Raw genomic sequence first — 26,300 nt, 5'->3', positions numbered from 1 at the left:
AAAGGGGGAAACAACCCCTAAAAGTCATAGAACTGTAATGAAAATCACACCATCAGATTCAGCGTATTATAAAACAATAGTATATAAATTTCAAGCTCCTATCTGCAAAAGTGTGGAATTTTGTATTTTTTGCCAGAAGAAAGATCACGGATGCGTGCTTATTTTTTTTTTTTTTTTTTTTTTTTATTCCCCCAGGGGTGATATTATCGATCCAGTATTCCTAGAATATCGTGGGAGGACTCTTCTGAACGGAGATTAAAAGTTCTAGTGCCCTTTTTAAGTGACCAAAAAAATTGGAGGGCACCTTGGGCCCCTCCCACGCTCATTCTTTCCCCGAAGTCAACCAATCAAAATTTTGAGATAGCCATTTTGTCCAGCATTGTCGAAAATCTAATAAATATTTCTTTGAGAATGACTTAATTTCCCATAGTTCCCGGGGGAAGGGCTGCAAGTTATGAACTTTGCCCATTGTTTACATATATTATTGGTAAATATGAAGTATACAGACGTTTCAGGAGGGATTTTTTTCTGGTGGTAGGGGGGGGGGGGGCCGGAGGAGGGCGTTACGGAGGAGGATCTTTCCATTGAGGATGTCTCCGTGGGGGAAGGGTCATTTTTATGAAGGGGGTGCCGGATTTCCCCGCATGATTTAAAAAAACGATCAGAAATTAAATAAAAAAAAGTTTTTTAAACTGAAAGTAAGGAGCAACATTAAAACTTAAAACAAACAGAAATTATTATGTGTATGAAGTGGTTCGTTCCCTAGTCAATACCTCGCCCTTTACGCTAAAGTTTTAGTTAGTACTTTCAAAAGAGCTATCAATCCTATTAACTGGCCTTTGTGATTCAGGGGTTTGTGATTCGAACAAAATTGAACTTTAGCGTAAAGAGCGAGGTATTGACTAGCGGTAAACTCCCTAATGTACATAGTAAAAGCATAAAAATATAGAAGTTCGTTACGTAAGTTAATTCGTAAGTTACGTCATAACAAAATTTCGAGAAAGCCATTTAGCCAAAACAATAGAATTAATATGCAAATTTCATTCTAATTATTCATGTATGGTGAGCCAAAATCAAAGCTGCATTAATTCGAAAACGTTAAGAAATTAAATCAAATGTCGCTTCTTACTTTCAGTTAAAAAAACTTCAATAAGCTGCAATTCGTTCTTTATGAAATAGAAAATTTTTGGTATATTTATCTATAAGAGTAAATGACAAATTATCCTGTTGGAATCTGTATTAAAGGGTGCATTACAACCAGTGGCAGTCTTGACCTCTGGCGCTCGGGGTATCAAAATCTTGAGTATCCCCCCCTGGCTCCCACAAAGTTTTCAAACTAAATTAAAAAATCATTAATTTTTTATTATCTGAATTATTTAGTTATTATTAGTTGATTGGATTTATTTATTTTAATCTGAACTATTTGATTATTTTTTATTTTATCAATTGATTAATTATTTATTAATTATTTTCATTTATTAACTGCGGCCTCTACTTTATTTTAATAAAAATACAATTTCAAAAATTACAAAATGACTATAATCGTTAGATTATTTATTTAAAATTTTGCGCCAGCGGCAAGTAACCCCTCTGCCCCCCCCCCCTAAAACCTCCTCTGAAGAGGACTGCAACATTTTTAACTCTAATGTATCTTATTTTTATTTCAACTGTAATTTCGGTACGAAAGGGTAACCCATAGGTCTATGGAGAGGAAAAGTTAGACTTGTATGATTTCTTCGCTTGAATTAATTTTGCTCTCCAAATAGCGTTCAATAGAGCAAAAGTAATTGCAATAATCTCTATCGAACTCAGGGTAAGTCTTTAATAATATTAAATAAAAAAACAGGTTTTTCAACTGAAAGTAAGGAGCAACATCAAAATATAAAACGAACAAAAATTATTATGTATATGAAAGGGGTTGTGCCCCTCAAAACCTCGCTCTTTACGCTAAAATTTTTTATAGGATTTAAAGAAAAAGCGTATTGTTCTAATTAAACGGCCTTTGTGTTACAGGAGTCGTTCTTAAAGCATTGGGACAAAAAGTCAAAATATAGCGTATAAAGCGAGGTCTTGAGGAGGGGACAACCTCTTTCATATACGTAATAATTTTTGTTCATTTTAAGTTTTGATGTTGCTCCTTACTTTCAATTGAAAAAAAACTAATTTTTTACCATTTAATTTCTGATTGTTTTTAAAGGATGCCGAAAAATCCGGCTCCCCCTCCATGGAAAATTCCTCCCCCCACGGAAAATTCTTCCATGAAAAGTGTGTTCAGAATAAAATACCTCCTCCACCGCCAGGTAAATTCCCCGTGACAATTCCATTCTAGCTGAAAATTCCACCCGGAAAATTTCTTGTGGACGAATCCAGGGAAAACTTTTTCTTAGCGCACTTTCATTAGTTTCTGATTGTCTTTAAAATCATGCCGGAATCCCCTCCTATGTGGAAAAGTTTTCCCGCAGATGCCCCCCCGCCCCACCCCCAGTAGAAAGTTATTCCCGCAGAAAGTTCTCTAAGGAAAATTTATCCCGTGGAAAACTAACCTATGGAGAATTTCTCCCGTGGAAAATCCCACCATACGAAAACATACTCTAGACAATTCCAACCCATTAAAACTTTCCCCAGGACGATTCTCCTTAACATCTCCACAAGTAAAATTGAGTCGGCAGAGATAAAGTAAGACAAATAAAAATAATTTCGAACAGCAATTCTGGCAAATTCCCCCAGTGTAAGATTTCCCCTGGAAAGTTCACCTTCTCGGAAACTTCCCTACCCACGGAAAATTCTCCCCAAGGTAGATCCCCATAGCAGAAAATTCACCCTTTCCCCTGAAAAGTGTCTATATACTTCCCAATAAGAAATGCTATACGTAACAATGGGCAAAATTCATAACTTAAAGACCTTTCCCCGGGGACTTGCGGGGGGGGGGGTCGCGTTATCCCCAAAGGCATAGTTACTGGACTTTTCAAAATGGCTACCTCAAAATTTTGAAAATTTTGATGGGTCGATTTTGAGGAACAAAGGAGAGTGGGAGGCGGGTTAGCGGCCTCCCCAATCTTTCTGGTCATTTAGAAAGGGCACTAGAGATTTAAATTTCCGTTCAAATGAGTCCTTTCCCGATATTCAAGGACTATGCTGAAACTAAAACACCTATTTTATTTCTGGGTGTTCTTGATTTGCAACAAATTTTCCACCTTAATTCGGGCATATGGTTTTAAAATTTCAGCGTAGAGATCATTTTTTCCATAGCATGAAACTTTTAGTTGAAAATAAGCATAGCCATTTATCAAGAGCTAATAGGGATAAGTTCCTTTTCCCGTTTGTTAAAAATCAGAGATTGAGACTAAGTTTAAGATATCAACTTCCCCAGATTGCCAACAAATTTAAGCTATTTGATACAGCAAGTGAATCACCATCACTCTACAGATATAACAAGAAATTGAAAGAGATAGTCCTTTCCGCCTATAGTAGCAGGGATCGAATGTATTATTGAGTTATTTATTGTTTTGCATATCCCATCCCTATCTCCGTGAGTCAATATTTTTTTTTTTTTTCTTGTTTTGTTTTTCTTTTCATTTTTTTTTTGGTTTTGTTCTTCTCTTTTTTTCTTCTATTCTGTGCTCCATGAGAGTTATTGAAGTGTAATTTATTTTTTCATTTTATTTATTATTATGGGGGACGTAACGAGTTGCCTCTCTGTCTCCTTTGTGTAAATTTATGTATAGCGTTTTTGGTAAATAAAGTCAAGTAAAGTCAAAGTTATTGGTTCGATGTCACCCCTGGGGAAAAAACAAATAAAGACGCATCCGTGATCTTTCTTCTGGCAAAAATACAAAATTCCATATTTTTGCAGATGGGAGCTTGAAACTTGTACAATAAGGTTCTCAAAAAAGGTATAAGGCTTACAAAAAAGGTGTCGGCTCAAAATAAAAATTTTACGAGCTATGTTTGTCAATAACACAATAGATTTAGCACTCTTACAGGGCTAAAATTTCAGCATTGCTTCAAAACCAATTTTCAATAATGACATTCACATTATCGTTTCCGCCTTCTTGCCTGTGGCCTCTTGACTACTATTTGAGCACCTTATTTGCATGTTGAGAAAAGACCATAGCTAATTTTCAAAGAATCAATCAGTTGTTAAATAATAATAATGTGAAAAAAAGATGTTATTATCCTTTTAGGCATTTTCTGACTGCATTTATTTAGCTAAAGACGATTCGCTACAAGCGATAAACCATAGAATGTTAAAGTTCACATCCTATAAGCTAATTTTTGATTGATGTACTGACATTTTCTGCAAGGTAAAAAATGGCCTTAGACCTATATATTTTGATTGATCGAGTGACTATGAGAATATTTCTACATTGGAGCAAACTTTAAATGCGTGTCTATGTCTTTATTTTATACATAATTGGATGGAAATCAAACAGTTCGTGGTAACGAGCTGTAAGGAGCGATGCGGCTCAATAGTAACCGAAACTCTAAAAATCGGAATTGCGACATCAATAGATATATCAAAGGATTTGGCTTATCATATTGATTCCAAATATACAAGATTCATTAATTTTAGTGTTAGTCATCATAGGTTATAAGCATAAGAAAATTTGCCTGATTTTAGAAGAAGGAGGGAAACAATCCCTAAAATTAAAAGAATATTAATGAAAATCATACTATCATATTTAACGTATCAGAGAACCCTATTGTAGAGGCTTCAAAGTCCTATCCGCAAAAATGTAAAATATTGTGTTTTTTTGCCAGAAGAAAGATCACTGATGCGTGTAGCCAATATTTGTTGTTTTTTCCCCCCAGGGGTGATCGTATCCAACTAATGGTCCTAGAATATAGGAAGAGGGCTCATTCGAACAGAAAGTAAAAGCTCTAGAGCCCTTGAAGTGACCAAATGATTGGAGGGCAAATAGGCCCCCTCCCATGCCCCTTTTTTCCAAAAAAGGTCCGATTAAAATTTTGAGATAGCCATTTTGTTCAGCATAGTTGAAAAGTCTATTATGTATGCCTTTAGAGATAACATGACCCTCAACAGCCCCAGCAGGAAGGTCTTGAAGTTATAAAATTTGCCCATTGTTTACGTATTATATTTGCAATTGGGAAGTTTACATACATTTTTGAGTGAGGGTGAGATGAATATCTTGCTGGAGGGATTTTCCACGGGGAAATTTTCCATGGGGAGGGAAATTTCCGAGGGGTGAACTTTTCAGAGGAAATTTCACACTAGGGATATTTGCCAGATTTCTATACAAAATTCTTTTTATTTGTCTTACTTTCTCTTTGCCAACTCAATTTTACGTGTGAATTCCGATTCCGTCAATTTTATTCCGTATATCAAGGGGGTTGCCTCATCCTCAATACGTCGTTCTTTACGCTAAGGTCTGAATTTTGTCCCAATTATTTAATAACGACTCCCGAAACACAGGGGTTGTCGAATTAGAACAATAAGAAGCTTTTTTAAAGTATTAAAAAAATTTAGAGTGAAGAGCAATATATTGAAGAGGGGGTAGGCCCTTTCATATACGTGATAATTTCTATTCGTTTTAAGTTTTAATGCTGCCACTTACTACCAGCTGAAAAACTTAATTTAAAAATTAATTACATTCTGAGATGGAAGTTCTACCATAAGATAAATGGCAATTGAAAAAAAAAATGAAGAACCTGGTCAAGTCCCTTATTGGATTTAATTTGGCATTTTCTGTATATTTTTTTCAAATTACTCCCGAAATTAATCTACGCATATGCCTGGTTCTTGGCCAAACATTTAGAAAAAGAAAATTGAACAAATTTCATACCTCCACCTAGTTATATGCGGAATAAAAGGATCATCCTAGCAGACAGATGAAAAAAAAAAAAACCTGGAAAATGCGCAAGTCTATTTAGCAGTATTTTCCCATGTCACGAGTCCCCTCTTTCAAAGATCAATCCTATAGAGAAAGAGAGTTAATTTGTAATAAAGTGTTGCGGCTCAACAAATTTTCGGTCTTTTTACTAGACTAAAATTCCATACACAACAACCCATCGTCCTTTGCGCTCCTTTTACTGGATAAATACAACGATGGGTAAATACAACAATGGGTAAATAGAGTTTTCGTTCTTTTTATTGGCTGATAATTTCAAACTGAAGGACCAATCAGTTGGAAATTAAAACTTCGTTCTTTTTGCTGGCTTAAAATTTCACACACGAACACAGGAAAGCCAATCAGGTTCAGAAAAGGCGGTGTTATTTGGCTTTTCTACAATATACAGGGAGTAGCCTACAGAATATAAATCCACCAGAGATTTACCTTAGTAGAGCCCCCACCTCACTTTTTCCAGAAGAATTACAAAACATTATAGTAATACAAATAAGGATATTTGAGCCAAAAATACTTATTTTATAGTTAGGAGACCCCCCTTTAAGCCAGACACATACGCAGGGGGAGGGACTCACCCCCAAAAATCCTAAATTTTACAAATTAACATATTTCTCATTAAGACTATACAATAATTTTTATTTTATTGACCCCACCCCAAAAAAAAACCGCACATGCCTTCTTCTACCCTATATAGGGTTTTCCTTTCCAACTCCTGAATTTCGTGGTATTTTGTTTGTCCTAAAACTCACTGTTTCTTTTGGGAGGGGGAGGTTGAAAAACTTAACCTCCCCCACCCCTCCAAGAAAACCAAATCCTGCATGCGTGCCCGTTCCTATTGGTTCAATGATATCATATAAAGTTTGTGTTTTGAGCTGTTTCACTCGCCAGAAGCTACCTGCAGACTTCAAGCAATGACACTGTCTCCCGTCCCGTCAGTCCTTACGATTATTATAGCCTCTTGGCATGATTAGGTTAGATTATTTTCCAATATCTATGTGCGGTAAATTTGTCATTTTTTTCAATTTATTTTCAACGAAGATATTAAAAAACATTTTTAATGAAAATACTCCAAAGAAGGTGTTTTTCAAAATCTAAGGGGGCAAAAAAATCTTTAATTGACACCACTGTCTCAGCCTTATGACATGTCCTGCCTATAGTACCTCTATCCTGTCATCTTATTCTGCTGCTTCGGGCATATCAATGGGGGGAGAGGGAAAATCTAGGGGAGTATTGTATTTTTCCCTCAAATAAAAAAATTTTTTTTTGGCATTTTTACTATAAAATAATAAAAAAATAAACAAAATCCCCCGCCCCATATTTTGAAAATACAATGGTACTGGTGCATTATATGGGCCTTTCTAAAAAGTCAAGTTTGGTTAATGCTAATGAAATAAAATAAAATAGGATGAATATATAATAGTTTATAAACAAATTTGGGCTATATATTTGCACATTAGGGGGGGGGGGGTGGGTTAAAAATAGCATATATTAAATACGTAACCTGACCTAACCTAGGTACCTCCCCCCCCCTAAACCCCCCAAAACCAACAGTTTAAATATATTAAACACAATGAAAACCACGCCTTGCTTTGCATTGCTCTATAGTGGTCTCTTGAATGGGCGGGTTTTTCGTGACTGGTTTCCTTGTAAAGGCCCATATAAGACACCAGTATCAATACGATTTTCCCCCCCCCCCCCCCTTAAATTTTCTCGAATTGACGCCCCTGTACTTCCTGGTTCTACGCTTGTCTCTTCGATTTTGTTTCCAAAACTTCATGCAGTATCCTAGCGCATAAACCTTCGGCAAATTTGCAAAATGTCTTGTCCTTGATATCATTTATTTTTTTGCATAGCATTGAATTGAATTCAACTCTAGTAGAATTCAACGATAAACCTTATGCAATGTGGAAACATATAATAGATTAATATATGATTAGCATGAAACTAAATTAACCATAGCAAAAGACAATTTTGGCAAGATTGACATAAAGAAAAGTGGAGCAAAATGCACATTAAAATAAATTAAGTTGAAGTGAACAAATAGAAGAATCAACTGAAGCAGCATGGTGAGCGACTTCACCGTACAATAACAATTGCACTTTCCAAAAATCTTACGGAGGAGAGTAGAAAAGGCTCAAAACTAGGTATTTTCGCAGAGGCGGTTTTGGCCTCTCTTGCACCCGGGTCTTGATCTTGATTAGCCCCACAGTTTATAGACACACACTATATTCTGTCTACTGTGATTAGCCCCTACCTCCCACAGAATTTTCAGGCCAAATTTTAACAAATTTTGATGTATTAACAAAATTATCTTCAATTTATTAATTAATTAATACGTTGTTTTTTAATTTATTGTTCAAATTATCGAATTCTTATTAATTATCTTAATTATTAGTATTTATTTTTTTACTTTTAACTTATTTTATTAACTAATTAATAGTTTACTCATTATTTTCATTTATTAACTGCGGCCTGTACTTTATTTTAATAAAATGAAACTTAGAAAATAACAAAATAAATTTAACGGTTATAGATTACTTATTTGAAATTTTGCACCCTAAAATTTCTGCGCCCGGGACAAGTGCCTCATCTACCCCCCCCCCCTCCCCTAAAACCGCTTATGTATTCTTGTCAGAGAGGTGACATATTTATTTCTATATGGCATTTGTATTTTTATATAACAACTAGCTTACCTTCCACGCGTTTCTGAAATCTTAAAACAAAGAAAAATCCCCCCGCACGCAATTCCCTCCTGAGAACTCCTCCCCCCCCCCCCACGGTAAATCCTCGCCCGTGGAAACCCCCCAGCGTATTGAGAGCGGCCATTTTTTAATTAAGATTGTTTGAAAAATTTCCTCCCGCGAACAGTTTTTCCCCTCGGAAAATCCCCTCCTTAATAATTCCCCTTCATTGGTGAATCCAGTCCATGGATCAAAAAACACAATAATGCACTGAATCGATATACACGAACATCATTTTTTTTTTCAAGTCATGCTTTCCACAATAGATGTAATCCCAGACTGAACAAATTTGTCCTTTACCCTACACTTATATAAATTACCTAATTAACTTATTTTGATCATTTATCGTTTGCAAAGAGTGGGAAAAACATATGCAAATCAAACTCATTTTAATATGAAAAATCTACCCCCCCCCCCTCCACGGAAAATTCCCCCTCCCCGACAATTATCCCCTGAAAATTGTTTCCCATATATGAAATAGCGACAGTATTTTAAATTTAAAAGTACTCAAAAAATTTGGTTGAATACAAAAATAAAGAAACTGTTATACCAAATTCAGAGAATTTGTTGAAAAGAAACTGAAAAATTGTTGAAAAATGACAAAAATTTTGAATTTTTTTTTTGAAAAATCACATAATTTCGGAAGTGTGTTAAATGATAGAAACTCATAGTTAATTAGCCCTTTAATTGAATATCCAGAAAATGTAAATAACGTGACCTGAAGGAACTGTCAAATTTGTATCCTATTTCAGTTAGTTGGGAATCTAATTTCAGTAAGCACGAAAAGTATTAACTCTTTGCGCTACAGCCTTAAAATTCTTGAAAATACTTCTCATTCAAATTCAACGGCTCTTGTGTTTGAGCAGTATTCCTTAAAGAATTATGACAACAATTCTTTAGAGTCAAACTTTAGAAAGTCAAACCTTAGAACTTTAGCATAAAGGGAGAGGGTTGAGGAAAAGGCAGCTTTTTTAAAAGTGCTAAAAAAAATTTTAGCGTAAAGAGCGAGGTGTTGAGAAAGAGCAACCCCCCTCATACACGGAATAATTTCTGTTCGTTTTAAGTTTTGATATTGCTCCTTACTTTCATTTGATTTTTTTTTTATTTAATCTGTGAATGCTTTTCAAATTATACCAGGAGCTTTCCTCCTGGACCCCCCCCCCCCCAGAAATTCACTTCCCAAGAAAAACTCTCCCCGTGGAAAATACCCCGGCTGAAAATTCGGCCTCCTCCAGAAAAAAAATCCCCCATATTTCCAAACAATAAGTAATATATGTGAACAATAGGTAAATTGCCTAAATTACAGTCCATTCCCCAGGGCTTCTGAGGGGGGGGGGGTAATCTTCAAGGGAATAATTGTTGGACCTTTTAAATATACTGAATCAAACGACTATCTCAACATTTTCATCAGATATCTTTGGGGGAAAAGGAGCAAAGGAGGGGAACTCATTGCCCCCCAATCTTTCCGGTCACTTAAAAAAAATCATTAGATCTTTTGATTTCTGTTTGAATGAGCCCACTTTTGATCTTTTAGGACTATTGGCTCCATACGGTCACCTTTGAAAAAAAATAAAAAATAAACGCGCATCAGTGATTTTTTTTTTTTTTTCAGGCAAAAATTACATATTTTTGTATATAGGAGCTTGAAACCTCTACAAGAGAGTTCTTTGATATGCTGAACCTGATGGTGTGATTTTCCTTAAGATCGCTAGACTTTTTGGGGACGTTTCTCCCTTTTAAAAAATCATGCCAATTTTTCTCCGGCACGTAGCTTTTCATCGGTAGCATTAAACTTGATGAGCTTTATATATTTGGAGCCTGCGTAAAAAGCAAATACTCTTGACGAACTCATTGTTACCAAAATTCTGTTTTTTGGAGTTTCAGTTACTATTGGGGCGAGCCGCTCGTTAGTTACAGTTGGTTACAATGAAATATCTGATTAAACTTCTCAAATGATTGCCAAAAACCACCTGCTAAGCTGTTATCAAAGAGAGGATCAATTGGGTAATATATTTATAACTCAGAATTGATGCTCCTGAGCTATATTCTCCTGCTGATCCCCCTTTTGAGAAAATCCTAGCGAATGGTCAATTATCTCAAAATCTGAAAGTGTCAGACACGAACTTAGGCACAACAGCAGCGATATGGTTTGGAGAGGCTGGCCCCTACTTCTCCACTGTGCCGCTAAATCTGAAGCGCAGGAATATATTTTGCATGTGTTTTTATTTGCCTTTTTGCCAGAAAAAGACAGAGAAAAAGACACAACTCGTCTGCCCTGTTAAGCCGGCTTAATTCTTATACGCAGGTACATATGAATTGCTATACTTCCTGGCAAAATATCCTCGAGAACAAGGAGCCGAAAGACCCACCCTATTGCTGATTCTGTTCCGGTTCCTGCATAACCAGCGCATTGATGCATAGTTCGAGATTTTATTCTTGCCAAGTCACAAATCATTCGGATACTTGATATGTCATTACAGATAAATCCAAGCGCTTATCTAAATACTCAGTTAAGTGCAGCGGTACTTATCTCTTATACTCACCATACTCACGAAGTGAAGTTAGGTTAATCCTGATGATATAGACCTAAGAATGATGAAAATAAAATACTTTAGTAACAAAAAGGTACTTGTATGATATAGCCCCGACCACTCAAGTTGTTCATCCATTGACACATTGTAGAACCATTTTTTTCGTTAGTTTATCAAACAGTTCGTGGTAACGAACTGTAAGTAAGGAGCAACCCGGCTCAATGGTAACCGAAACTCTAAAAAACGGGATTTTGATACCAATAGATACATCAAAAGAATCAGATTTTAATTCTGATTTCAAATATATAAGTTTCATTAAGTTTAAGCTTACCCATCAAAAGTTACGTGCCTGAGAAAATTTGGCTGATTTTAGAAAAAAGGGGGAAAGACCCCCTAAAAGCTATAGAACCTTAATGAAATTCACACCATCATATTCCGCGCATCAGAGAACCCTACTCTAGAGGTTTCAAGCTCCTATCTACAAAAATGTGGAGTTTTGCCTTTTTTGCCAGAAGAAAGATCACGGATGCGTGTTTATTTGTTTATTTTGTTTGTTTTTTTTTTGCCCAGGGGTGATCGTATCGACCCATTGGTCCTAGAATATCGTGGGAGGGCTCATTCGAACGGAAATTTAAAGTTATAGTGCCCTTTTTAGGTGAACAAACGCTCCCACGCTAGTTTTTTCCCCAAAGTCATCTGATCTAGATTTTGAGATAGCCATTTTGTTCAACATGGTCGAAAATATGATAAAAATGTCTTTTAGAATGACTTGATCCCCCAAAGTCCCCAGGGGGAGGGCTGAAAGTTATGAACTTTACTCAATGTTAACATATAGTATTGGTTATTGGGAAGTATACAGACTTTTTCAGAGAAGATTTTTTCTGGTAGGTGGGGGAAGGAGCGGGTCGGGGGCTATATGGAAGGATCTTTCCATGAAGGAAGTTTTCAGGGGGGAAGGGACATTGCTATGAAGGGGGCGCCGGATTTCCCAGCATTATTAAAGAAAAAGATTGTGATTAAGAGGTCATTTTTAAAGAACTGGAAAAAAAAAATCGAACTATAGTTTAAAGAGAAGGGTATTGACTAGGGGGCGAACCCCTTAATATACGTGTTAAAATTTTATGAATATAGAAGTTCGTTACGTAAGTTAATTCCAAGTTACGTATATTTATTACTAATAAAAACGTTCGTAAATAAAATTAAACAAGTTTCGAGAAAGCCATTTAACCAAATATAATATGCAAAATTTGTTTTAATTATTCATGTACGGTGAGCCAAAATCAAAACCTGCATTAATTCAAAAACGTTCAAAAATTAAATAAAAAAAAACAAGTTTTTTAAACTGAAAGTAAGGAGCGACATTAAAACTTAAAACGAACAGAAATTATTCCGTATATGAAGGGGGCTGTCCCCTCCTCAAAGCCTCGCTCTTTACGCTAAAGTTTGACTTTCTCACAACTCTATTTTTCTAAACAATAAAAAAACTTTAGCGTAAAGAGCGAGGCGTTGAGGAGGGGACAGCCCCCTTCATATACGGAATAATTTCTGTTCGTTTTAAGTTTTAATGTCGCTCCTTACTTTCAGTTTAAAAAACTTGTTTTTTTTTATTTAATTTCAGCTTAGCGTGAAACAAGACAAAGAGAAGTGACCGAATAGATGGGGAATATATTATTTGGGCTATATATTTGCACATTCGGGGGGGGGGGGTAAAGTATTTGGACAGTTTGACGCTAGAAAACAATGCTTACTTCATAATATGCAGAATAATTGTAGCTAACACATTTGACCTGCAGACCCTCTATACTTTACCCCATCCCCCCCCCCTAATGTGCAAATATACAGCCCAAATTTGTTTCTAAAATATTTTATTTTTATCATACTTAGGTATATTTCAATAGGATTGAGCGTCAGAGAAACAGGTTCTACTCAGATGAAGAATATTAGGTCGGGGCTATATCATACAAGTATCAACAAAATTATGGAAACTACAACAGAGAATTATGGAAATCAGGCCCCCCAGAACGCATTATATTCAATGGTTTTTAACCTAACCTAACCAAAATACCAACTAAAATATTTCCTTAAAATATACCTGGACTGTGGCGTATATAGGCCTACACTCTCTCACGCTAAGGTGATTATTACCTGATACAAATGCAGAAAGAAACCGGTTCTGTCAGACCAAGAACTTGAGTGTGGTGGTTATAAGAGATAAGTATCCGTGCAGCAAAGCTAATCAAGCTAAAAATTTGAAATTTTCTGCAAAAAAAAAATCTCGGAACGACGAGAATGCAAAGTAGATTAAAAAATTAATAACTGAAATGTGGCATATAAAATAATAACTGAAATGTGGCATACAAAATAGCATTTACATAAATTGGCATTGCATAAACATGTGCATGCACTATATTGACAAGTGGCAGTTGCGCATGTATTTTTTGTTGCAGTTGCGCCAGATCAAAGGGAGGACCAATTGCGAGGGCTGAGAGCCCGAGCACTGTCCCAAGCGAAGTGGATCCAAACTGCTGCGGTCTGAGTGGAGTGAGGGCCAATTGTGGAGTGGAGTGTGTAGCATTACCAAGCACAACATCGGAATAGGTCTCAATAAGAACTCTAAGTCAGCGTAAAGCCATTATTCTTTACTTTACCAAAAACAAATTTTGGATGAGTTTTGCAAAGTTTTTTTTTATTGTAACCCCCTCCCCTTTGGAGCAAAAATACTAGATACGACCTTGGAAGTAAGCTACTGTTATATAGTATGCCTCCTATTAAAGAAACAAGAAAGATTCCACTTCAGAGTGCATTTTAATTCCATTGGTTGGTTTTTGTGATACATTTTTGTAAGTCAATCACATTATTTTTTAAGAGTATATCAGCTGTGAAGTCAATTAACTCTCGTCTTTTTTCTTTTTGTTTAAATATCAAATTTCTTTTTTAGCCATTAAAAAAGAAAAAATGATTGTTTTTTGTGTCAATTTTAAGCCAGAATAAAGAATAAAGAGTCTTTGAATCACAGCGCATTTTAGAAAAAAACTCCCGGTTTCTTCCTGCTCCCTGCATTTGTTCCCCCCCCCCCCCTCCTCCATAGACATTTTTTTTATTTCATTAAAAAAAAAATTTTTATTTTTATTGGAAAAAAAACTGCGCAACACCTTAGTTTTAAAAAATACATTTGCCTCCACTCCCAAGATTTTCGTTAATTAGCACCACGGGATAGGTGCATGCTAGGCTATGTGCAATGGAGTGCGGACTCAATGTTTGTCCCGTCCCCCTAGGAAGACCTTCTAGGCAAAACTTTTTTGCCACCCCTTGTCACTCATCTCCCTGAAAATGCGAAACAGTGCAACTAAGCCCATCGAGGTACCCTGAATCTTTACAAAAAGCGACTCATAAGATTCCTTTGGGCGAAACTAGCTGCAGAACCGCAAACGCTGACTCACAAGGGCGTTTGCTGTGGTACTTTCAAGAAGTTAAACAGACTAACTGACATCAATCATCTTATTACTCCCAGAATTAGTTAAAATAAACTAAGTAAGTTTCTTTCAATTGAAACTAAGGAACCACATTAAAAATTAAAAAGAGCATAAATTATTCCGCATAGGAGGGCGCTACCCCATCCTCAAACCTCGTTCTTTACGGTAAAGTCTTAAAGTTTTTTTTTAATACGGAACTTCTCATTCAAATCCAACGACTCTTGTGTTTGAACAGTCTTTCTTAAAGAATTGTGACAAAAATCAAACCTTAGCTTAAAGAGCGAGGGTTGAGGAAGGGATATCCCCCTCATATACGGAATAATTTATGTTCGTTTTAAGTTTTAATGTTGCTCCTTACTTTCACTTGAAAAAACTTGTTTCTTTTGTTTAATTTCTGAACGTTTTTCAAGTCATACCAAGAAATCCCCGTCCACCCTCTCGCGTAAAATTTCCCCTAGAAAGTTACCAACAGAAACTTCCCTCCCCACAAGAAAATTCTTAACGTGAACCCCCCCTCCATGGAAAATTCCCCCAACGAAAAAATTCTGAGCATATCCCAATAACAAATACTAGACAATGTGAACAATGAGCAAATTTCATAACTTACAGCCCTTTCCTCGGGAAAAGTTTGTCATCCCCAAAGGCATAGTTGCTGGACCTTTAAACTATACTGAGTCAAATGGCTACCTCAAAATTTTGATATGATGTCTTTGGGGGAAAAGGGGCGTAGAAGGGAGGCTAGTTGCACTCCAGTCTTTTTGGTCCCTTAAAAAGGGCCCTCTCCCAACCTTCTAGCACCATTAGTTCAACAAGATCATCCCTGAAAAAAAAGAAAAAAAACAAGCACGTATCCGTGTTTATTTCTTTTCGCAAAAAATACGAAATTCTGCATTTTTGTAGATATGAGCTTGAAACCACTACAATGGTGTCTTTTGATATGCTGAATCTGATGGTGTAATTTTCAGGGGTAGATCTAGAGCATAAATCTTGGGGGAGGCCCAATGTGACAAGGGCATCAATGAGGAATTTTTGTTAGGGGGGGGGCAATGTGACAAAGGTGCCAATAATTGACCGAACTGAAAAAAATATTATAAAAAAAGAGGGAAAAAAGAAGAAAAAAACAAGGAAAGAGGGCCCCAGAAAAACTTTGGGGGGTCCGGGTCCCCCCACTCCCCTGGATCCACTAATGGTAATTTTTGTTAAAACATTTGACTTTTTGGGCGTATTTCCCCTTTTTCAAAAATCAGGCACATTTTCTCAGGCTCGCAGCTTTTGATGGTTGACCTTAAACTTAATGAATTTGAAATATTTGGAATCAGCATAAAAAGCGAATTTTTTTTCGTATTAACTGCTATTAAAATTCCTTTTTTTTCGGTTACTATTGGTCCAAGTTGCTCCTTATTTACAGTTCATTGCCACGAATTTTTGATGGAAGCCTACACGAAAAAATTGTGCTGCCTTTGGGTTCCCCATGTATTGGGAAATTGTTCGGCAATGTAACTTGTCGAATATTTTGCAAAAAAATAATAAAAAATAACTAAAATAAAAATATAATAAGAAAATCTCTAAATAGTGGCGTTTATACAATTTCGTCATGTGGCAAAGTTTATATAGGTAGTACCAGTGTTGCCAGACATCTAGTGTAAGGTAGCACTGTCAAAAAAGTGAAAATCCTCTGGCGACATTGCGCCAAATGTTTCCACGAAGAATCGCTTAAAAATTGTGGTGTTTAGGAAAATTCAATGTGTAGTCACCTAAGAAAGTCCCCAACAGCGCAAATGCGCTCTGCTGGGTCATACGCGTCAATAACTAACAGAAAGGGTCCTTTAAAACGAAACACCAGAGGGTAATGATCCAAGTAAAAATTATAAACCAGAATCTTTTTAATCTCTGTCGCCGCAACATATTTGGTCTAACCCCACCACGTTAAAATTGAGAACGCAAATTTAACTTCAGAGAACATTGGATCGGTTCAAAAGGCTAGGGAAGGTTTCGAAATTAAATAATGGACATCTTAGATTCGGCAATTAACAGAAGTTGGGAGAAATGCATTTAATTTGATGTATGATAAGTTTCACAGAGAAGGAAAAATGAATTGCATTTTTTTTATCCTTTACAGTCGTCTAACAGCCCAGAAAGACAATGCTAAATAAAAAAAACTGCTGACATAACCAATTGAAAATTGAAATCTCTATTGTAATATTTTTTTTTCATTCGTTTTTGTTCCTTTTTAAAATTTGATCTTTCAGAAGGCGCCTCAGTTGTCAATACTCTCTTGGTTTTTTGTTTAAGTTGGAATATTTTAGTCTTAATTTCCCACTTCCGTTTTCTCGGCGCTGAGAAAGAATCCGTGGCGTCCAGTGGCGCCATAGTGGCCCAGCGGTGCCCAGGGCGTATCTACTCCCAGTGGCGTAGATAGGTAATACATTTTCCCCAAGACCCAGCACCTGTTGGGGTGCCATTTCGATATAATGTATGAAAGATAAACCCACTTACGTTATTAAGAGTAGGCGTGTAGAAAATGTAATTGCTCTCAAGCTCTGAAATATTTACCTACACCTCTTGGTGAACCGTTAAGATCGACCTGAAATATTTGCCTTTTTTCATAATTATTGGTCTCATGCAATTGTTCTTTATTCTAGATTCCTATAGAATCCTTCTATTTTTGCACCTCCCGGTTCAAAGTCCTAGGGATTCCATTCAGGCCCATATCCCTCCTCCATGAAATCTTTAGATTTTCGTGATACTCCCATTAATTCAACTCTTTGTTCTAGATGATTCAAAGGGCGGGTAAGGTCAAGGCCTCGTTCAAGTGTTTATCTTCATGATTCCTAAAATAGAACAGTCCTCCCCCAGGCAACTCAGCACGTCCCCAGGTGGCGGATAGGGAACGTTCTACATATATGTAGAGTACCATTGAATAGGAGGCACGGACCAAGAGGGACATAGTTCCTAGGGGTCCATAGCAGAAACTAGGGCTCCCTCACCCATGGGTCATAAATGCAGGCGGAGGAGGAAGAAGGCCCCTCTCGCGTACACCCAGCAGGGCCCACAGGCATGAGGACACGTCCCGTGAGCTAAAAACCTTTTCCCAGCAATGGGTTTGCATGGTGGAGCAGAACACCATCGTGGGAGGATCCTCCTATAGGAGGAAAACTGTGGTAGGGTGTAGGATCTGTTTTTATGTGGACTTGCATGGGATACAGATAACTCCATAATAGCCATACTAGGACCGAAAGGAAGACTATCCAATATCTCTATCATCGCTGTCTACGCACCAACAAGAGTGGCAACGGATGCTGATAAGGACTCATTCTACTCTGATCTGGAGATTACGATGCAGAAATGCCCCAGACGAGACTTCTTGATTTTAGACGGTGATTGGAACTCCGTCATTGGCCCAACAGACCCCAACGTTCGCGATATCGTTGGTCGGTTCAATTATGGACAGCGCTGCTCCAGTGGGGATAGACTACTCCAGTTCGCGAGATCCCATAACCTTACCAACACGATGTTCCAACATAAACCCTCTCAAAGGGTAACTTGGCGCTCAAACCATGGCTCCACAGCTGCCCAAATTGACCTTATATTGACATGTCAGTGTTGGCGCTCCTCAGTCATTGATTCTCGAGCTTACAGACGAGCGTGCACGGGATCTAAATCTGGAAGTGATCATATGCTTGTAGGTGCAAAGATACTCCTGAAGTGGAGTGTGAGGAAGAAGCAACCCCCAAAAAAGAAGTTAGACGTGGAGAAACTGAAAATTCAATTAGTGAAAGAAGACTTCTACCTGAAGTAACAGAACCAGTTTGCAAGCCTGTGGTAAAGATCCCACCATGGAAACAATTCCGGGAAACAACAACACCACTGAAAAGGTGGCTGCCGAAGTCATCGGCTATGCTCCTGCAAAGCTGAGAAACAAATATGTCTCAGAGAAAACTGTAAAACTAATTGACAAATCTTCTATAATTAACATATTTATGGATTTCGTCGCTGCTTTCCACTCTGTAACCGTGAAAACCTTTGGCGAATCATGGTAGAACATGGTATGCCGGTTGAATTTATAGAGCTACTGAAGCCCTCCTATGAGCATTGCAAAGCAACTGTAAGAGTGCTGGATGAAGAAACTGAGACCTATAATGTTGATAGCGGTGTAAAACAAAGATGTATATTGTCCCCGTTTCGTTTAATTGCTGTATAGATTGGGTTCTAGAAAGAACACTCAAGTTTTGATGGTGTCGTTATGGGATTGGGTATTAAAGTGTCTGACCTAGACTACGCGGATAACATCGTTTTCTTGCTGCTGATCCAGCCACTGCCCAAGAAATGCTAAATGAAATAGCATATTTCTCTCAGCTGCTGGGTATGAAGATCAATACAGTCAAAACTTAAGTTATGGACCTAAATATAAAGTCGGATTATCAGCTTGTGCTTCACGGACAGGAATTGGAAAAAGTCGATAGCTTCAATTATCTTGGCTCGCTAACAGACTCTCGTGGAGGCTGCGACCTTGACGCACAGAACAGAGTCAACAAAGCCCAGGCTATATTCTCTCAACTTCGCCGCCATTTGTGGAACCGACGGGAGATCAGTTTGAAGACAAAAATTTGTGTCTACAAAGTGGCAGGTAGATCTGTTCTCTTCTATGCAGTTGAGATCTGGCCACTAAAGGTGCTTCAACTCCATGATTTGGAAGTCTTTGACCACCGTTATTTACGAAAAATTCTGAGGATTCGATATCCGATAGATTCTCGAACGCTGATGTCCGTCACCGTTGCTGCAACATCCAGCCCACAGCCACGATCGTCAAACAGAGAAGACAGCGTTGGCTTGGCCATATCCTGAAAAGACCCAATGACCGCATCATCACGCAAGTGTTTCTACCTGCCCCTCTCTCAGATTGGGACAGACGCTTGGGTGGTCAATTGAAAAATTGGTGGGCAACTGTCAGAAATGACCTCGATACGATTGGTGGATTTCGGAAGTTCGGCAAAAAAGTGGGAGAGCTGCTGGATCTGGTTTGCTGAAGAGCTGGCACAAGGTCACGACAGTTGCGAGTTAACCATAATCAGTCTTCTAGATGCCGATTGAGACGTTCAAGTCTGGTCTCACAGCAAGTACAAGTAAGTAATCTGCAGAGGCAAAAAACAGATTTCCCCGGTTTTCCAGATTCATCACTTATTACAGAAACCCTAGAATGACACAAAACCCAATTTCCCGGTCCTGTAGAAAATAAGTAGCAAAGACAAGAAGAACACAAACTTGGGAAAAGCTGTTCCTGAAATTCAGTATCTTCATCAATTTATCATGCTCCAAAAAAATAAAAATCAGTATTTAGCAAATTCCACGTAAAGTTATTTTCTTCGTTTTGGTAGAGGACAGCCGCATCGTAGAAATTTTAATTTTTATATCACTCTGCTTTTGGATTAGAGCATTAGTTCTTGAAGTATCTCAGGAGAAATAAAACGTTAGAATAAAGAGTGGGGATAGGGGACAGTCACCCCCCAACAAAAAGTTTAAATCTGAGTTTGAGGGATGGACTTTAAATCTAAGTATTCTAGAAGATGTCATCTACTACGTTTTGAGCAACTACATCCAATTTCGCGTTATTAAGCATTGGAAATTAATTTATCACAGCCAATGTAAAAAATAAGATATTCGCAGTGTTTCCCGACAAGACATATCTTACTTAGACTTAGATCCTCCGACGCCTAGTTGCGTATGAGGTAGCAATGGTTGACCTCCACGTCGGACGATTCTGATCGAGAGACCACAGCTCATTGAGGAATAATCGTATTACTCTTGCCTCAACTTCAAGGGAACTACCAATGGCAATTTATTTTTACCACTCTTCCCGAGATCTCGGGAAGAGGCCACGGTTTTGTCTTGTAATATTCGCAATTTTTATCTAGTGATAGCGTTGATTCTTTAAGAAAAACTGTGTGATAAAAAACGTTCCTGGGTACACTTAGATACAAAAATATCTCAGTCGTGCACAAACTGCTCAGGACTACATAGAAAGTTAAAAAAGAAGGGCTTGCTGACTAAGCAACGTCGTGGAAACCGCTACATCCACGTAGAAAAAGAAATCAAACAAAATATAAGCAGTTTTCATTATAGAAGTGAAGTGTTACTATAGAAGATACAATGCGCCCAATAGGTTTTATTTCGATATTTATTTAACTCTATGTACAGAGACTACCGCAAGATATTTCCAGGTGTAAAGGCCTCAGTTGAAGTATATCAGAAGATTATGTTGTCAATGAAAATATATTTGGAGAAGCCAATATCCGATATGCGTGATATCTGCCTCGACCATGACTACAAAGCGTTGAATGGTGACATTAAAGGTATCGACACCTTGATGTGGGAAAGGCACATATCAAAATCAAGAATGGCCAAGGTTCTCTACGGTGAGAGAAAAGTGCATGAACCAAGTAATAAAGAAACATTGTTTGCGTTGGCATGCAGATATTTTTGCTCCTGCCCATGATGCCACAGAAAAAGAAGTGTGTGTGTTTTTTTGTTTTTTTTCACAAGTCGACTCGTTGTCTTCGATAAAATATTTTGCCATGTGAATCCAATACTGAACAAAAACTCTTTGTGTCGTTTGGCACGAAGGTGTTCAGAAACGTGACGCTGACAACGTACCCAGTGCATTCGTCAAGGTCATTGAGAACTTCCCAGGCGTCGAAATGTTTGAATTCTGGGCTGACACCAACAAAGCTCAGAGTAAGAAGGTTCACTGTTCTTACTTTACTTATCAATGAACACAGTGACCTGGATCCGAAGGAAGTTCGTCCCAAGTTTCTTACCAAAGGTCGTACTCACAAAGCTGTTGACGGTCTTCACGGAAATATTGAAAAGAAAATCTGTGCAGTTAGATAGATAGATTATCTTGAATGTCTTTGTACGGTTATCAAAGAGTCGCAACGCAAGGTAGAAGTATTAACGATACAAATTGAAGATTTCCAAACGCGTAAAAGCGAAGAGAATTCGAGCAAGTTTTTGTTCAAAGTAATTAATGCTGATAAAATAAATTTTGTCAGAGGGCATTTTTTTTCTTTTTTTTTGAAAACTTCATTTCGGGTATGAGTCTTACTCCGAGTGTGATTTCTGGAAGAACACGGCGAAAAAAAGGCCTTGACCTGAATGTACAAGCACGATCCGAGGCATTACAGTGGCGAAAAAGAAGAAAATCGGGGATACTCTTTTGCCGTATGCTCCACTTGAAAGAGACGTTTCTGTGATTACCAAAGACTGTTTAGTGTTGATTTCTAGGATCTGGCAGATGAAAAGAGTTGCGACGATGAACTGTAATCAGCAAATTACCAGTGGAAGCTTTGCATGACAGTGAATGTTTGTACTTTTTAACGATTTTTATTTCAAGTAGATTTTAAATTATAATTTTTATCTTTCACATTAACGGTTGTACTTTTTAACGATCATACTAAAATAATAGAACATTGACGATTTTGCAACAGCTTTCCAAGGCAAACCCAGAAATTTTACATTTTCTCCGCTACATTCATGGTTTTGCTCCGCCTTTCTTAGAAATCCCTCGGCAAAACAGTGAATGTGATTCCGTTTCTTTTCAATAACTCAGTGTAGAAGTAAATTTTCAACATAAGAATAAAATAGAAAAATCAGGCTTAAAATTACCAACCTCATGGTATTTTTTTCAATTAATCGAATCAAGACAAAAGGTGGAGCGATTTTTAGTTTTTGAAACTTCAAAGCCGTTTTGGAAAAATAAAAAAAGCCACATTCACGGTTGTCCCCATTCACGGACAGCCGAAGTTGTCCTTGCCTCATTCGAGTCATGTGTCTCGATATCACTACCTTCTAAATCGAATTTCATCGGTTATTTTTACACTACTTTATACTACGCTAGGGTGGGCGCCCCGCGCGCCCCCCCCCCCTGGATCCGCCACTGGTCATTTGAGGGAAAGCTACATGCATTTAGTTTTTTCACATTTAATACAAATAAGTTGTTTATTTCATGTTTCATCCGTATTTAAACATACAATTTACAGTTAAAGTAGAAGCGACAGTGAACATCTAAATGTTTAGTTTTATGAATGTAATGAAATAAGAATTTCGTTATTATAGTGCTTAGGTCAAAACGGGGGAGTAACCATACTTTTATCCCAACGTTGAAGAGCTCAACGTCTTCTACCCCTCTCTATTTCCACTTCTATGTGAAATACTGTGTGAAATACTGAGCCACTTAGAGCTCATCTTCTGTCAAAAATGTATATACCAATTGATAAAAATCTAAAACTAAAAAGGTGTTAATTTCCGTTAAGGTTTGATAAATTTTAAACAAAGGGGGAAAATTCTCAAGATTAATAAACAAAAGAGTCTACGGTCAGTGGACGAAATAGACAAACTAACGCGACGCGGATATTTCGCCTGTATAAAACAAGGCGTCTTCAACGCCAAAAGATAAAATCTAAAATAATCAATAAAACCTAAAATGTATTCTCATTTTAGTAATAGATATTGGTTTGTTGTTTTTTCTTTTTTTTTATTCTATTTAATTTTAGGTTTTATAGATTGTTTTAGGTTTTATCTTTGTGCGGCGTGGCTATGGAACCTTGCAGCGTGCATGCAGCGTGTCATTTCCTTGTTAGTTATTCTTTTTTGTATACTATCCGTCAAGGCCATATCCAGGGAGGTAGGGGGTTTAAACTCCCCCCAAATGTTTGTTCGACTCCTAAAAACGTAATAAAAATTAATATAAACGAATTTTTTATGCGTTTTTTTCTTCTTTTGTACCCCCCCCCCAAAAAAAAAAAGATCCTGGATTTGAGATTCTTTGTCTCTCTCTTTATTTTTTCTACCATCTAAAGCCAGTTCGGGTTTAGATGTTTCGTTTGATTAATTGTTTAATTAATTAATTAATGATTAACTACCGAAACAGTTAAAAATTCAAATTCGGGTAAGGTTACTTACAGGCATAGCCGTGTCCTGGGGGAGGAAGGTCCAGGATCAAATTTCCCCCGAAATTATTATCCGAAGCATAAACATAAGAAAATAGGCATACATACAAATTTTGATGTTTTTTTTAGAGTTTTTGGTACCCCTGTATTAAACGTACTCTTTTATATACTGCAATGGAAACCAGTCACGAAAAACTCGTTTTTGACTGGTTAGTTCAAGACACCGCTATAGAGTAATGAAATGTATAGCGTGGTTTTCATTGCGTATACAATATTTAAACTGTTGTTTTTGGGGGTTTAGGGGGGGGAAGGTGCCTAGGCTAGGTTACGTAATAATATATGCTATGCTTTACCCCCCACCCTCCGAATGTGCAAATATATAGCCTAAATTTGTTTCTAAACTATTATATGTTCATCCTATTTTATTTCATTAGTATTAACCAAACTAACAGCATAGTTTGAGTACGTTTAATACAGGAGTACCGAGTTTTTATACCCCCCCTCCTCCGTTGTAAAATAAGCTCCCCCTCCCCCCCAAAAAAAATATCCTGGAAACGTTCTTTCTTATAGGAACGAAATCAAATTGGGGAAAAAATGCCATTCCATTCCCCGTTTCTCTTTCCAAATATAATCATCACGGCCGTCACAATTATCTTACACTAAATACAAAAGTTTGTTATTGTTTGGGGAAAGGGATGGGGCTTTATTTGACATTGCGAATGAACTATTGATGATATTGATGATATGAACTATTAATGACAACGAAGCAAACAAAATAACACTTCTAAAGAAAAAATGTTAAATAGATACAGTGGTACCATTAGATTCTTATTTTATGCACTTTGAAAATAGCATGGCGGATTTTTTGACAATGTACCCCCTCTGATGGTCACAAATGTAGCCCTAGATTATATAAAAACTAAAAGAAGGCACTAAAAAAATGAAATTCTTACTATATAATATGCAGTTTGTTTCCATTGATCAGACTATGTTTTTCTTCCATTTTTAAGCTATTTTTAATCATATTTCTATAAAATTCCATTGCAATCGCTAAGGCAGGAAGTGTTTCCACCAGCGGCGGATCCAGGGGGCGTCCCCATCTAACGTAGTCTGAGTAGTGTAATTTACTAAACTAACGCAAGTTTGCGTTAATTAAACTTGCTTCTAACGCAAGTTTATCAAATTAACCTATTTTGCGCCCCTCCCTAAAAAAATCCTGGATCCGCCCCTGGTTTCCACAAGCTCTTTCTACAATTATTCTATACATCATGAAGTTTAAATTGTTTTCTTGACATATTTCTTTCTCAACAGCCCCAATTCTAGGCTTATTCTACCTGCTTTGTCTATCAGTTTCCTAACTGAAAATTTCATTTTCCTAACCTAACCCCTTTCCAAGACAGCAAGAAGTAGCTTGTCTTGAATTTTACCATTAATTGTTGAAGTGATCACCTATTCCCCAAAACGTGAATAGCCTAGATTTTTTTTTTGCTAGGCTATATAATTTTTTATTCTTTGTCTCCAAAAACTTTGACAAAAATGGCCTATAATTTACCATGAGATTTTTGAACTTACACAATATTTGTATATTACTCTTCCCACCTTAAGCACTCGAAGCTAAATTCTAATAGGCCTAATTTACATAAACCAAAATCAGCCTATAACAAAACTTTATAATATGCCTACGCATAAAAGCAAATGAACATTTTCCCGATGCTCTCACCTTAATGAATTCACAACAATGCTTCAATTGTTTAAATTTGCATAAGCAAATTATTATCCAAATCTAAAAATGGAAGTATTTATCCACCGACCCGCTGGTAGCAGTGACTCACAAGCTTGCACAAACAGAACTGATCAAAATTTATGCCCATGTTGAGGAAGGAGCAAAAATGACGCATGCACTAAAACTACACAGGTGCCACCATGAGCATTTTTTTTCTATATCTTTTGTGTTGTTTTTCAAATTTTAGAGAGGGATATAATTCTAACATAAAGGTCATGGGTAATTACTTATTATACCAAACACACTCAAGAACTGAATATGATGAAAATATAATACCATATAAACCAAATCATGGAAAGTACATCAGAGAATTATGGAAAGTAGGCTGTCCAGAACGCATTATATTAAATACTAATCCAGAATACCAAGTCTATATAGCCTAAACTAATATAGCCTGAGCCTAAGCTAATTGTCTCTGAATAAAGACAGATAAAACCGATTTTTGTCACATCTAAAAGACAGGGGCGTAATTTGCTATGGGGTAGGGGTCAACTGCCCCTCCCAGACCTCGATTTGAACCCCCCCCCCCCGACCCTAGTCCCCCCCACCTGAAATTTGGTTTCTTCCATGATCTTGTCAAAAATAAGATACACCTGCATAATTCAAGCATCAACAGAAACAGATCCGTTTTTTAGTACATATTAATTAAAAAAAACTTTTTCCACAAAATAAGTTTTTCAAAGAAAAGTAAAGAACTCCATTTAACCAAAAATGAGCAAAAATAAAAACAAAATAATCAAATAATCGTGAAACTACCACAAATCAGCACCGATAAATAAATGAAAGCCAGGACGAACAGAAATTACAATAAATAACCAGGTCAAACTCAAAACGAGCAGATATTAACATGAGTAGGGCTCAAAACCCCTATGCCTTCTCAAGACCAGAAAATAATTTACACTTTACTGAAAAAATATAAATGTTTTTACTTTTACAACTTTCATAATCAAAGAATATTAA

General features: G+C 37.0%; 2 protein-coding genes across 3 annotated transcripts in view; one reads left to right on the top strand and one right to left on the bottom strand.

Annotated features, from left to right (window-relative positions):
- LOC148941659 (protocadherin gamma-B2-like) overlaps nucleotides 1-25,392 on the bottom strand; it is a 283,199-nt gene extending 257,807 nt beyond the window's left edge. Inside the window, exon 1 of one of the 2 annotated variants that reach the window (XM_089104431.1) lies at nucleotides 25,278-25,392. The gene's annotated coding sequence lies outside the window, so the exon portion shown is untranslated. Of the gene's footprint in view, nucleotides 1-24,510; nucleotides 24,601-25,277 lie in introns of those variants that run through there. The other variant, XM_089104433.1, reaches the window with a different exon arrangement.
- Nucleotides 19,008-19,457, top strand: LOC148941660 (uncharacterized). Its single transcript, XM_089104220.1, has one exon. The coding sequence runs from the start codon at nucleotides 19,008-19,010 to the stop codon at nucleotides 19,455-19,457; it is 450 nt and encodes a 149-aa protein (XP_088960346.1).
- Nucleotides 25,393-26,300: the final 908 nt, after the last annotated feature.

The sequence above is a fragment of the Artemia sp. Qi Xiang Cuo genome, chromosome 18 (assembly GCF_049724085.1).
Source record: "Artemia sp. Qi Xiang Cuo chromosome 18, ASM4972408v1, whole genome shotgun sequence".
NCBI classification, from domain to species: Eukaryota; Metazoa; Arthropoda; class Branchiopoda; order Anostraca; family Artemiidae; genus Artemia; species Artemia sp. Qi Xiang Cuo.
This window is presented reverse-complemented; position numbering and strand designations above follow the sequence as displayed.